The sequence below is a fragment of the Lutra lutra genome, chromosome 6, assembly GCF_902655055.1.
Source record: "Lutra lutra chromosome 6, mLutLut1.2, whole genome shotgun sequence".
Taxonomy (NCBI): domain Eukaryota; kingdom Metazoa; phylum Chordata; class Mammalia; order Carnivora; family Mustelidae; genus Lutra; species Lutra lutra.
Window position 1 is genome coordinate 32,408,979 of NC_062283.1, and position 12,861 is coordinate 32,421,839.

The 12,861-nt window shown below is 40.0% G+C and overlaps 1 protein-coding gene across 1 annotated transcript; it reads right to left on the reverse strand.

Annotated features, from left to right (window-relative positions):
• Window positions 1-206: 206 nt before the first annotated feature.
• On the reverse strand, window positions 207-9,887 carry LOC125103134 (RLA class II histocompatibility antigen, DP alpha-1 chain). The gene is made up of 5 exons (XM_047734963.1): window positions 9,816-9,887; window positions 6,356-6,601; window positions 5,650-5,931; window positions 5,302-5,447; window positions 207-346 (listed from the first exon to the last, which is right to left on the reverse strand). Exons 1-5 carry the CDS (start codon window positions 9,877-9,879, stop codon window positions 314-316), a joined length of 771 nt encoding a protein of 256 aa, XP_047590919.1. The 5' UTR covers window positions 9,880-9,887; the 3' UTR covers window positions 207-313.
• Window positions 9,888-12,861: the final 2,974 nt, after the last annotated feature.

The following is a 12,861-nucleotide window of genomic DNA, read 5'->3' on the forward strand; positions in this document are numbered from 1 at the left end:
AAATGTCTAACACACACAGATATTTGTTGGTCCTTGGAATTACTTAGAAAGGATGCTCTGTAGGGAGGAGTCTCAGAGGAAACCAGGGCCTATAGACCATCCAGTGTGGGGATTAAATTGTCACCATACATCAATTTTCAGCATTTATTGAGTACTTTCTATGTATGAGGCCCTTCGCAGGTGCTAAGTGCGAGTAGGATCACAGACAGGCAGGGATTGGAGGGGTCTTTGGGGACATCGATCATTGGTGTTGAGGAGCACAGACATTCAGAGGCACTGGAGCTTTAAAGTAGATCTGTTGCTGGGCATTCCCCTATGTCCTCTTCTGTCTCATAAGAGTTGTCACCTGCAATACAACAAACACAGTGGGGTTACAACTCCCTATTGAACTTTGCATCCTCAATCCCTAAAGACCAGGTTTTTAGGTCCCCCCAGACCCTAAAGAGGGCCTCTGGGACATAGGTGATGTTCTAGTCCCTGACCTAGGTACTAGTTACATGGGTGTTTGCTTGATAATCATTGGCTGTACATTAATGTTTTGTATATTTCTTACATACGTCTGCTCATTCACAGTAAAAGGGTTTAAAAAGAGAGCCAAAGAAGGATATTAGTAATTTGAGGCAAAAAAAAAAAAAAAAAAAAAAAAAAAGGAACCAATGAATCAGGCAGAAATATTGAGTTTTAATAATGGTTGGAATAAAGGATATTTAGATGAAACAACTAGTGGGACTTCTGCAACTGAATAATAATTAATAAACAAGAGGTCAGACTGAGAAGTGCTCTCAAGGGCAGTGTGAAAGTTTAAACAAGAGGAAACGTAAAAGAAAAACTGTGAGACATGGAGGATCAATGCGGACATCCTGACATCTTGCTAATCCCCCCCCCCCCACTAGGAATTGGGGGAAATAGTAAAAGGAGGTGAAATGTCTGGAAAAAAGAATAGATTTCTAGGTTTTATAGAAAGATGAAATAACTTAGTTTGACATGATACATTGATGACAAATAGAGTTTTTAAAAAACATGTCTCCTTAAAAAGCACACATTTAATACATTATAAGAAAACTGTAAGAACTTCAAAGACAAAAAAAATTCTCAAAAAAACCATTCTCAATACTTGCAGAGTGAGCAGTTCCACTGATAAAAGAACAAGAGCAGGGGCGCCTGGGTGGCTCAGTGGGTTAAGCCGCTGCCTTCGGCTCAGGTCATGATCTCAGGGTCCTGGGATCGAGTCCCGCATTGGGCTCTCTGCTCAGTGGGGAGCCTGCTTCCCTCTCTCTCTCTCTCTCTGCCTGCCTCTACGTCTACTTGTGATCTCTCTCTGTCAAATAAATAAATAAAATCTTTAAAAAAAAAAAAAGAACAAGAGCAGATCGATCTGGAAAAGAATTAATAAACATCACTCCTATCAACAGCAGCACTTAATGGGATGTTACTTGCATAGAACTGAAGAAAAAGAACTTTCAATCCCAAAATATAAACACACAGTCATTTTAATACATGAATTACTTTCAAACATTTCAACCTTAAATGCTTTGCTATTTAAAAAAAAAACACTTTTAAAAGACTTTTTAAAAGACTTTATTTATTTGACACACTTTAAAAATACTTTTTAAAAAAATTTTAAAGAGATTTTATATGTTTATCTGAGACACACACAGAGAGAGAGAGAGATCACAAGTGTGAGGAGACGCAGAGGGAGAAGCAGGCTCCCTGTTGGGATGGGAGCCCAATGTGGGACTCAATCCCAGGACCCTGGGATCATGACCTGAGCTGAAGGCAGATGCTTAACTGACTGAGCCACCAAGGTTCCCCTAAAATACTTTTTTTAAAAGCACCCCCCAAAAAAGAGAAACACATCTAAGAGAGATGTGGAAAATAAGAAAGATCAAATAATTTTAAAAAGTTATTGTTATCTTAAAAAGCAGAGGCTAAATTTTTTTAAAAGTAAGAAAAATGTGACATGCCTGGGTGGCTCAGTCAGTTAAGCGCCGGCCTTTGGTCCCAGTGTCCTGGGACTGAGTCCCACATCAGGCTCCTTGCTCAGCAGGGAGCCTGCTTCTCCCTTTGCCTGCTACTCCCCCTGCTTGTGCACTCTCTCTCACTCACAAATAAATAAAATCTTTTTTAAAAAAGAAAAATGTATTTTAAATGAAAGAAAACTAAAAATGTGATTAATATTAACACAAAGGAAATCCTAGGTAGTGATAATAGGGAGAAACGAAAAATACTGCAAAGTGCTTGTCTCTTTTGTGGGGCAGGAAGAATAGAGGGATTTATCAGTGTTCTAACTGATGTAATTAAGAGCATTAAGATAAACCATTTAATGAGTACATTTAGAAAATACAACTTTTATAGTAACAGAATTTGGCCTAGCCTTTAGGAATGAGAGATGAGAAAAATGAACAAGAATAAAGTATATTAAATAAAACATTTTAATAATATGATAGTAAATTTTTAACTTAATAGTAATTGGAATTAATTGAATGAGCTAACCAACCAATTAAAAAGAAGAGCCTCTCAAATTGTACCTTCTACATAGTCTAACAAAGTCAGACAGAATACATGAATACTGAAGGTCAAAACCAAATAATCGAAAAAGACAGTTCAGGCAGATAAACAAAGATAACTGACATAACAAATCTCACATCTGCCAAAAGAGAATTAAAGACAAGTGGAAAAAACTAGGGCAAGAAACTGCAATGAACATGAACATATATTTCCCTGAAAATAAAACCTCAAAGTACAAGAGCAACAAATGACAGAAATATGTGGAGAAAGACTCTAAATATTAAAAATCTTCAAATTAAACTGCAGATTTTAACATATCCTCAAAAACTAAGCGCAGAAGCAAAAAGAAAGTAAACAAAGATATAAAGAACTAAATAATACAAGTAAAAACAAAGATCTAAATAATATAAGTAAAAGGCTCAAATAACTACATAGAGATTTCCACAACTGACAACATTCACGTGGTTTTCAAGCTCACATGGCACATCTATGAAAACAACATTCATTAAGCGACAAAGAAAACCTCAGTGTGTTCAAATGAATATCATATCATGAATATGTTCTTTGGCCATAATGCAATTGAATTCTAAACTGATGAAAAAGAATAAACAAATGAACTCCATATACCCCAAACATGCAATTAAATAACGATAGGAATGAAAATCTAAATGATGGAACACTCGGTACTCAGTGACAACCTGTATATCAAAAGTAGTGCCTAGAAGGAAATGTCTAGCTTTTAAACAAATGTATTAAGAAAGGAAGCCTGAAAACAAATGTGATAATCATTTCCATTAAGAGAATGGGAAAGTAGAAAAAGAGCAAAAGAAAAAAATGTAAATAATAAAGACAAGGGCAGAATTCAGTGAACTAGAGAACAAAAAGTAGGAAAGATAAACAAAATCAAAGTTTGATTCAGTGATAGACTCATCTGGCAAAACCATTAAGGAAAATGTAGGAGATTCAGAATGAAAAGGAGAAACAACTATATACACAGACATTTTTAAATGAAAAAAAGTTTGTTATGATCAACTCTATTGCAATAAATCTGAAAATTTAGATTAGATGGATACAGTTCTAGAAAGATAAAAAGGTCAAAACTACAGGGAGTAGTAGAAACCTGGAATAGAGTCAGGAGCATCAAAGACACCGGCTTGGAAAGCAAAGAACACCTTCCCAACAGCGCCTGTCCTAATGTGGCAGCTAGGATATTTCAAAAACAAATCGTTCCTCTCTTGCACATGTCATTCTAGAACACAGAAAAGAACAAAAGCTTTCCAAATCATCTTATGAGGCAGATGCACCTTTATTTTCAAAGCCAGCTAAGGATAGTACAAGAGTAGAAAATTATGGATTAATGTCAGCCATGTCACTGAGTCCAACAATGTATAACAAGCATGATTCATTTCCATCAAATGAGATTTGTACTAGGACAGTGTAAGTGCATGACTATTAGTTTATTTTATTGTAATGTCAGTGCCTGCCTGATTGCCAAGGCATCCATCTCAAAGATATCCATCTAAAGGAAACATATTGCCTGCTATACAACTAGATAAAGAATAAAGAGCCGGGCTGCACCCCCTTGCCCTGTCCCCATGACGTTCCCCTTTTAGAAAGTCTTGGGTGACCTAGATAACAAACTGCTTGAGTGACCCTGCTTCTCCCTTCTTGCGCTTTAACTCCAGTTCTTACATTTTAAATTCACCAATAAAGCGTGACCCTGTGAAATCTGAGGCACCCTTTCCTCAACCCGAATTATGGCAGATCCCCAGGTCTCTCCCACCCCCCACAACTTCACTGTGTGGCTCTGGTCAGGCCACGTACCCTCCAGGACTTGTGAGTAATAAATTAATATATCTTGTTTTTCTCAAAGGTCCCTGATGGTTGTCGCTGAGGAGTGTCCTGTGGTCATAAGAACCACAAGGCCTGTCTGGGAAATGCCTGTAGGGACTCTCCACAAGTAATAGGGACCCAGTTGAGTTCTCCAGGCATTCTTAGCTGGTCACATCACCATGGAGAGGCTGAGACCACACAAAACACCTAGCTAGGAATGCATTGAAGTCTCAATGTCAGAAAATCAATAATATGATAAAAAAAAAATCAGTAAACCAGAAAAGAACATTTGTATTAATTTCAACTGAATTCAACTCAATAACTGCATAAACAATTTGATCAATTTTACCATATGGTAAAGCTTATTAACCAAAAATCTATAGCATATATATTTATGGAGAAATTAAATGCATTCCCTTTGAGATTATGAAAAAGGTAGGATGTCCTTTAATAATTACACATGTTTAACACAGTATTGGAGGTTCATAGACATCACTATGACAACAGAAGAAAATCAAGGTTATGAATGAAGATTGTCAGGGAGCGATAAAATGACTGCCGATGACATATATAATCTACATATTGGATAAAACTGAGCTTCTGGAGTCCCAAGGGCTGAGTTCAAATCCAGACTCTGTACCTTTCAAACTGGGTGATCTTGAACAGCCTCATTCACCCCCTTCATGTCTGCTTCCCCTCTGTATGATGAGGAAATAATGGTACCAACTTCCAGACATAAGTAAGTGAATACATAAGAAGCAAATAGAATAGGGCCTGGTAAGTAGTAAGCAACTCAGCCAATGGTCTTATCATTGTATTGTTTTTCTCTAGCCGGTGATTCAGAAATAACAAAGTGCTCAAAGAACGCCTGTTGAAGTGTTTCTCCTTCTCATCCACCCCACACACTGGGCTGCCTCCACTTTTGCACTGTGGCCCTGGTACCAGCTCTGGAAAACTCACAGGAGCCCTGCACCCAGGGATGCTGTCAGGCCTCCTGGTCTTCAGGACAATGACGCCAGTGATGATGCCTGCCACACCTGCCACCAGACCCAGGACACAGACCACAGTCTCCTTCATCTCAGGCACCTGGATCAGCTCCTGGGCCTCTGGGGCACAAAGGAAAGACAGAGTTAGAAGGCACGGAAAGCAGGAGCTGGCTCAGGTGTAGCAGTATGAAGAGTTAGAAACTGTGAGATCACCAGTGAAGTTTGGATAAAGTGACAGTAAGACACATGAGATTAAGGAAAGAAGGTGCTGCAGAGAGATGGATCCTGGAAATAAAGATTGTGTCGGGACAGGGCTCCGTACCCCAGTGCTTAAGGAGAGGTTGATCCAGGCCCCAGTGCTCCACCTTGCAGTCATAGACATCTTCAGCCGTGGGAAGGAAGGTTAAGTAGTGGAACTTGTGGAATCTAAATTCTGTGCTGGGCAGGAAGATGGTCTCAGCTATACCTTCAGTGACCATCTGCCCATTGCGCAGCCATGTGACATTGAGCACAGGTGGGAAGAACTTGTCTACATGACAGATGAGAGTGTTGGGTTGTCCCAGCTCCACAAGCTCCTTGGGAAACACAGTCACCTCAGGTGGCTCTGAGAAGAGACAGGACCTGTTAAGTCTGCTGCCTTTGACTGAATCTCAAAGATCTCCACCAACATAACCCCTATAGTCTCCAGGTTAGGGGCCCCCTCTCTCATGCCAATCCCTGGTCCATCTCCCCCACCAACTGACTCCCAGATCAAAGTCATAGCTTCTCATGTTCCTAACTGGCCTCCCCCAGCCCAACATCGTTCTTGAATAAGAAGAAAATGATTATTTTGATGACCTAAGGACCCAGATTATGGGCTGAATTCATTCATTCATTCACTCATTTATGAATTCATTCATTCATGAATTCATTCATGAGGGGAGTTTCATTCATGAGTGGACATCTGAGTCTCCCATTTTCTATGCAGCAGAGGGACTTTCCCAGCCCTGCAGGTGGGTTGTACAGAAACAAGCAAGAGCAAGCAGTACCATTTGTGGCCCTTATGTGGTTGGACCGTTGGATCAGGTTGTTCAAGTTCTTCTTTGCCACAACAATGTCAGCAATACCTCTCCAGGCATCAAAGTCGAAGGCATGAATAAAATCTGGGAGATGCCAGACAGTCTCCTTCTTATCCAGGTCCACATAGAACTGCTCATCCCCATCAAACTCAAACATGTACTCTCCAGAGGGTCTGTGTGTCTGGACGAACTCGGCATACACTGACACATGGCCCCCTGCTTGAAGAAGAAGGGAGATTGGAGAACAGGTGATTATGTGGGAGAGTAAACAGAACACAGGAAGCAAACAGTAATAACATGAATGAATAATACAGAAAATGAGAAATGAAAAAACGAAAAAAAAAAAAAGAAATGGGAAGAAGCAATGAGAGAAATGACTTACTGAGAATTTAGGTTGTTTCCCTTCTCCCTGAAAACTTAAGCATCCATCACTCCAGTACAATAACAGTCACACTGAACACAATAATAAAGTAATATCTATGGAGGACTTACTATGTGTTTCTATTCTTTGCATCTTCACACCTCCACGTAAAGCATTCTTTTGCATGTAAAGGACCTGCCCGCAGAGGTTAAGTAACTGGCCCAGGGTAGCACAGCTCCTGGTAGAGTCAAGATTGAGTCATCTCCTCACCCACATGCACAATTATCTCAGAATCCTTGTTAGACCAGATGTATAAAATTAGTGATAAAGCCACAGAGTGGGTAGGGGGAGAGGGGAGAGTGAAATAAAATTCCATCAGAGTGGAAATTTTTTTAAATTGCGAAGGAAATAAAAAGGTGTCCAGAGTCTTGGTGCCATTTATAGGCTTCCAGTTACTTTTTTAGTTTTAGAATAAACATGGTAGATTATGTAATTTTGTCCACAACACTTTCATTTAAGGCAAATCAAATTTTAAAATGTTATCATTCACACAACATTCACAAATTTTCTTGTTGACTTTATGTTGTTAAAGGTAATTTCCCTTGGAAATAAAGGTTGTTGGATTTGAAACTCCTATGGGATAGCATCTTTGTTTTACCTGATGTGTAAGAAGCAGCGAAGGTTTGAACAGTTGTGTCCCAATGAAGTACTAGATATTATTTATGTAAGAATGAGCTTTAAAAACAACAACAGCAGCAACAATGCCCTTTCAGAAATTTCTAACTACTTTGTAACTACATGACTCAACCTGGTAATAAAAGTAGTTATTAAAAGTCTACCTTTTCCAGAAAGGAAGGAAGGAAGGGAGATTGACAACAGAAAAAATCTATTAGTATTACAGTAAAACAATAAAAATGAGAGAGTTTGGGGCTGAGAAAAAGATAGGAGCCAAGAGGAAGTGACACTCTGGGGCTCACTGGTCCAAATCCTGATTGAAAGATTCGCCCTGCAGCTCCAACACAAAGAGAACTAATCCTCTCTTTGGACACTTCTAGTGACAGGATTCACTGTCTCACACAAATGCTTGGGGGAAATCACTCACCTACAGAAAAAATGAAAGAAAAAGAAAAGACAGTCTATATGGACATAATAAGAAAAACCTCGTCTATATGGACATAATTTGTTCACCTTAGGGTATCTTATTTTTATTGTTTTTGCAAATTCTTGAAACTAACAGCCTGTGCACTGTGAAGCAAATTACACTCTTACAGATGTTCATTTTCATTCAGTCAAAAAAACCTTCATTATGAGCCATTATTCATTCTCCAGGCACTTAAAGATATAACTCAGAAGACATGGTCCTTGTCTTCAAGCTACTTGAAATCCAGAGAATGAGAAAGACAAAGAAAAGACGATTAGTATATATGTGGTTTCATCACTGCTGCGTTATCACAAGGTGTATGCAGATGCTACTTGGGAGCAAAAGGAGAGCATTGGAATGAGATTGAAGTAAACTTCCTAGAGATGGTCTCTATGTGAGATAGCAAAGCAGAAATAGAGGGAAGTGGCATCTCTCACAGGAGACAGGAGCAGAGAAGCATGGGACTTCTTGGAGGACTCAGAGTCCTTGGATACCACTGAAGCTCAAAGGATGTGGAGGGGCTACACTGGGACCTGCCTTGTATGCTAATTGCAGATGTTTGGATTTGATCCACAGCCCCAGGGAAATCATAGAGGGATCCTAATCAAGATGGCAACGATAAGATTTCTACTTGAAGGTAACAGCTATAGGGAAGATAGATTGGAAGAGGCTCGTTTGTAAGTGAGACCAGCAGGACTCCGGCAAACAAGCAGAAAGTGATGAGGGTGTAGATGGAGCAACAGCATGGGGTGAGGAGAAGGAAGGATGGGTTTGAATGGCATTGGAGAGACGAGAAGCCACAGGAATCATTAAGTGCCATGGTGGAAGAAGGGATATGAAGTGGAGTCCAGAATACCTGGGCAATGTGGAGAATTGTGGCATTAGTGACAGGAAAAGTAATGAAGGAGAAGGAAGTGAGAGAAGATAAAACGTTCTTTTGGGAACATAATGAGTTTAATTTCTGGGAGACAAAGTGGAGTTAATTTGAGGGTGGTGGAAATAATGGATGGACCTCAAGCTAGACTGGGCTAGTAATGCACACTAGGAGTCCTCATGGTAGATGAGGTTATAAGCTTGGACTGAGTCACCCAAGAACTGTACAAAGTCATCATAGCAGGGTCAGAGTGTGTGGTCCTGCATCCTGACAAACATGGACATTTAGAAAAGGTTGCTGGGGCCACCTGGGCGGATCAGTCAGAAGAATATGTGACTCTTAATCTCCAGGTTGTGAGTTCGAGCCCCATGTTGGTGTAGAGATCACTTAAATAAATTTTTTTTAAGGCTGAAAGGGAGAGGACTAATGAGTAGGAAGAACAAGGAGGAAGTGCGCTCCTCAAAGACAAAGAACAAGAGAAAGATTCCAGGAAGGAGGAAGTGGTCACGTCGCAAAAATTACTAGTGACACAGGTAAAATATACAGAGAAGTAACCAGTGGTTTTCGTTGTAAGGATGCCACTCTCGCAGCATCAGAGATGTGAGGAGACAAAAGGGAGAACGAAGCAAGCTGAGGACTGAATGAAGCAGGAAAAAGCAAAAACAAGCATCGCAGACTCCAACTACAAGAAGTTTACTTCTGGACTTTAAAAGCAACAGAGAGAGATGCTCTCCAGAGGATGAAGAGCCACGGCTCTCACTCATGGGCACTGTGACATGGGGTTCCTGAGACATCTCTTAGATCTCAGTCTTTTCATTTCTAGAATGAGAGTAATAAATGCCCTCCTGAAAAGACTGTTGTGAAAATGAAATGAGATCTGGCACTTGGTCAGTGTTTGATAAACACTGGTTCTTAGTGTTGTCAGAAAGACAAAAAGCAAAAGACCTCACACAAGAGAAAAGGAAGAAAGAGGAGAAATGAGAGAGAAAACAGCACCTGTGGGCTACAGATCTCCTTATAGTCCCCACCCTCTCTGGCCCACCCGAGCACTCACCCCTAATGGCTTCAGTTCCATGGGGGCTCAGCAGGGCAGCCAGGACAATGGTTCCCAGGATCATGACTTGGGACTGGCTCCTTATGTCTTCAAGGTGCATCTGCAGTGGCCCCTGTGAGGCAGACAGTGAGGAGAGAATGAGGCAGATCAGGGCAGGGAGGAGCTCTGAGTCCAGGACTTACTTCCCTTTCTGGTGGAGGGAGAAGGAGTGGAGGTGAAACTGCTCAGTGGGGCTCAGCCAACCAGAAAATGTCACAAGGGGCATCTCTGGTTGGGAAAGAAAATGATAGAACCACTGGGAGTGGAGGTGGGAAACTGCCAGGATCAATGTGACCCAGAGAGTCCCAAACTATTCGGGATTTGGTAATAAGAGGGGAAAAACTACAATAGAGACATCATAACCATCTTCCTCCTGTCCTGGCTGGTCTGGTCAGGTGAAGCATGCAACTCTTAATCAAAGAGTCGTGAGTTCAAGCCCCATGTTAGGTGTGGATCCTACTTAAAACAAAAAGGTCAAATCAAATTATCTTCCCCTTGAGATCGTTTTGAAATATGTCATTGAAGTTGACTTTGTATTTTTTATGGTTAGCAACCTTCGTGAGTGGATAACTTTTCAAAACTTCACGCCGGTTCATTTTTTTTATTAAGTTCAATTAGCCAACACATGGGTACATATTTAGTTTTTGATATAGTGTTCAGTGATTCATCAGTTGCGTAAAACACCCAGTGTTCACCACATCACGTGCCCTCTTTAATACCCATCACCCAGTTACCCCATCCTCCAACCCCACTCCCTTCTGCAACCCTCAGTTTGTTTCCCAGAGTTCAGATTTTCTCATGGTTTGTCTCCCTTTCTGATTTCTTCCCATTCAGTTTTCCCTCCCTTCCTCTATAGTCCTCTGTGTTATTTCTTATATTCCACATATGAGTGAAACCGTATGATAATTGTCCTTCTCTGCATCAATTCCTTTTTTTTTTTTAAGACTTATTTATTTATTTGAGAGAGAGCAGGAGTTGGGAGGAGGGGCAGAGGGAAAGAAACTCAAGCCGACCCCCTCTGTGCACAGAGCCTGACTTGGGGCTCAATTTCATGACCCCGAGATCATGACCTGAGCCCAAATCAAGAGTCAGACCCTTAACCAACTGAGGCACCTAGGTCCCTCCATGTTGATTCTCAGTATCATATAGGAATTCATTTGTTATCAAATGATATTATATTTACCATTTTATACCTTTGATAATTTTACAAGAATTCTTTGATGTTTCCAGGGAGATAAACAGAAGGCAAAAAATACCTAATTGTTTCATTTCTAATTATTACTCTTTTATTTCTTCTTATACAGAATTTGGTGATATAAGACACCTTTATTTACATCCCACTGTTTTTTGTCGGTTTTTTTTTAGTAGGCTACATGCCCAACATGGGGTTTGAAATCACAACTCGAGATCAAGAGTCACATGTCCTATTGACTGAGCCAGCCAGGCACCTTTAAACTTTAACGTTAAGGACAATTTCCCTAATCATTTCACATTAAGTCTAATGGTAGATATTTTGGTGATATGCTGGGTTTTTTAAAAGATTTTATTTATTTATTTGACAGAGAGATAGAGAGAGCACAAGTAAGCAGAGCAGCAGGCAGAGGGAGAGAGAGAAGCAGGCTCTCCACTGAGCAGGGAACCTGATGTGGGGCTCAACCCCAGGATCCTGGAATCATGACCTGAGCCAGAGGCAGCCGCTTAACCAACTGAGCCACCCAGATGCCCCATGATATCTTGTTTTATTACAGAGGGATTTGGAAATACACTAAGGCGATGGGGAACTGCAAAAATTCCTCTGGTGTTTATTGTTAAAATTATAGAATTTATATTACTGGATTAAGTAATATATTATGTTAGATAAAGAATTTCTCATGTTCTGAAGTAGTCCTGCATTATAATAATTAACATTTCTTGATTCCTTACTATGTGAGAGGCTTTGATTTAAGAGAGTCACAAATGCTCAGTATAATCCCAGTTAGATTTCCCAATAAATCAATGACATAATGATCTTCATTCTATGTGAGAGGAAATAAGTCAGAGTGGGTTAAAAAAAAAATCTGGAAGTAGTAGAAAGAGGCTTTCTAAACCTGTGCCTGATCACTTCGCTATAATGCATCCTTATACTTAATAGAAGACCTAAATTAAGTGTTTTGTACGCCTTTACTCAATTCATCAACACCATATTTAAGTACTTAATATATTTGTTGGAAATTATATTTGTTTTGTTATTGTCTTTCTTAGGTTGTGAGTTATGTGGGAGTATATATACTTTATTTCAGGAACTATACATTTCAGGAGTATATACACTTCATTTCAGGAACTATCTGTATTGTTTGACGGGACTATTTGGTGTTTAAAAGTTACCAAAAATATGTATGTATGTTGAATTGAAAAAAAAAAAAGATGGTTCTTGATAACTTCCTTGCTCTACTCAAAACTCTCAGATCTGTAAGTTTCTGAGGCATTTTACACAGCGCTCCCATTTCACCCTCAAGAATTACTGATATGCAGGTGCTACCAAACCCATCTCAAAAATGAAGAAATCGTGGCCTAGAAAGGCAAGTAATTTGTGTAAAGTTGTACACCTACTTCCATGCCTTATCTGGTATGAAACCCAGAGACCCTTAGTCCATATCCTTTCTTCCTCTAAAAGCTACAGAACCGCTGAAAGGAACCACACCATACACTTTGCATAACTGCATTAACTCCCAGGGCTAATTCTGAGTTCTGGGATGGGCAGTTTAATCTCCCCAGGTCATTAACACACTGCTTAGGACTTTCTCTGTGCCAGAACATGTCCATGCAAGGGGGATGGCATTCCACCATGGAAAGGAAATGACATTCCTTGGGATCTGTTCTTAAGGAGGAAAGTATATAAAAAAATCAAGCCTTATGACTCACCCAGTTGCTCAAAATAAGGATCCCTTTCCTTATAGTGTCTTTGGTGAATCTTAACATCTTAAAGAATCATGTGCTTTATACCACACTTCTGTCTAGTGAGTAACAA

What these genes read in the sequence shown, in the direction of transcription:
- LOC125103134 (XM_047734963.1), bottom strand. Translation starts at nt 9,879, where the DNA reads ATGATCCTGGGAACCATTGTCCTGGCTGCCCTGCTGAGCCCCCATGGA. An exon ending in ACCTCTCCTTAAGCACTGGG is followed by an intron (nt 5,448 to 5,649) that starts GTACGGAGCCCT and finishes TTTGTGCCCCAG; the next exon opens with AGGCCCAGGAGCTGATCCAG. An exon ending in TCCCTGGGTGCAGGGCTCCT is followed by an intron (nt 347 to 5,301) that starts GTGAGTTTTCCA and finishes GTTGTATTGCAG; the next exon opens with GTGACAACTCTTATGAGACA.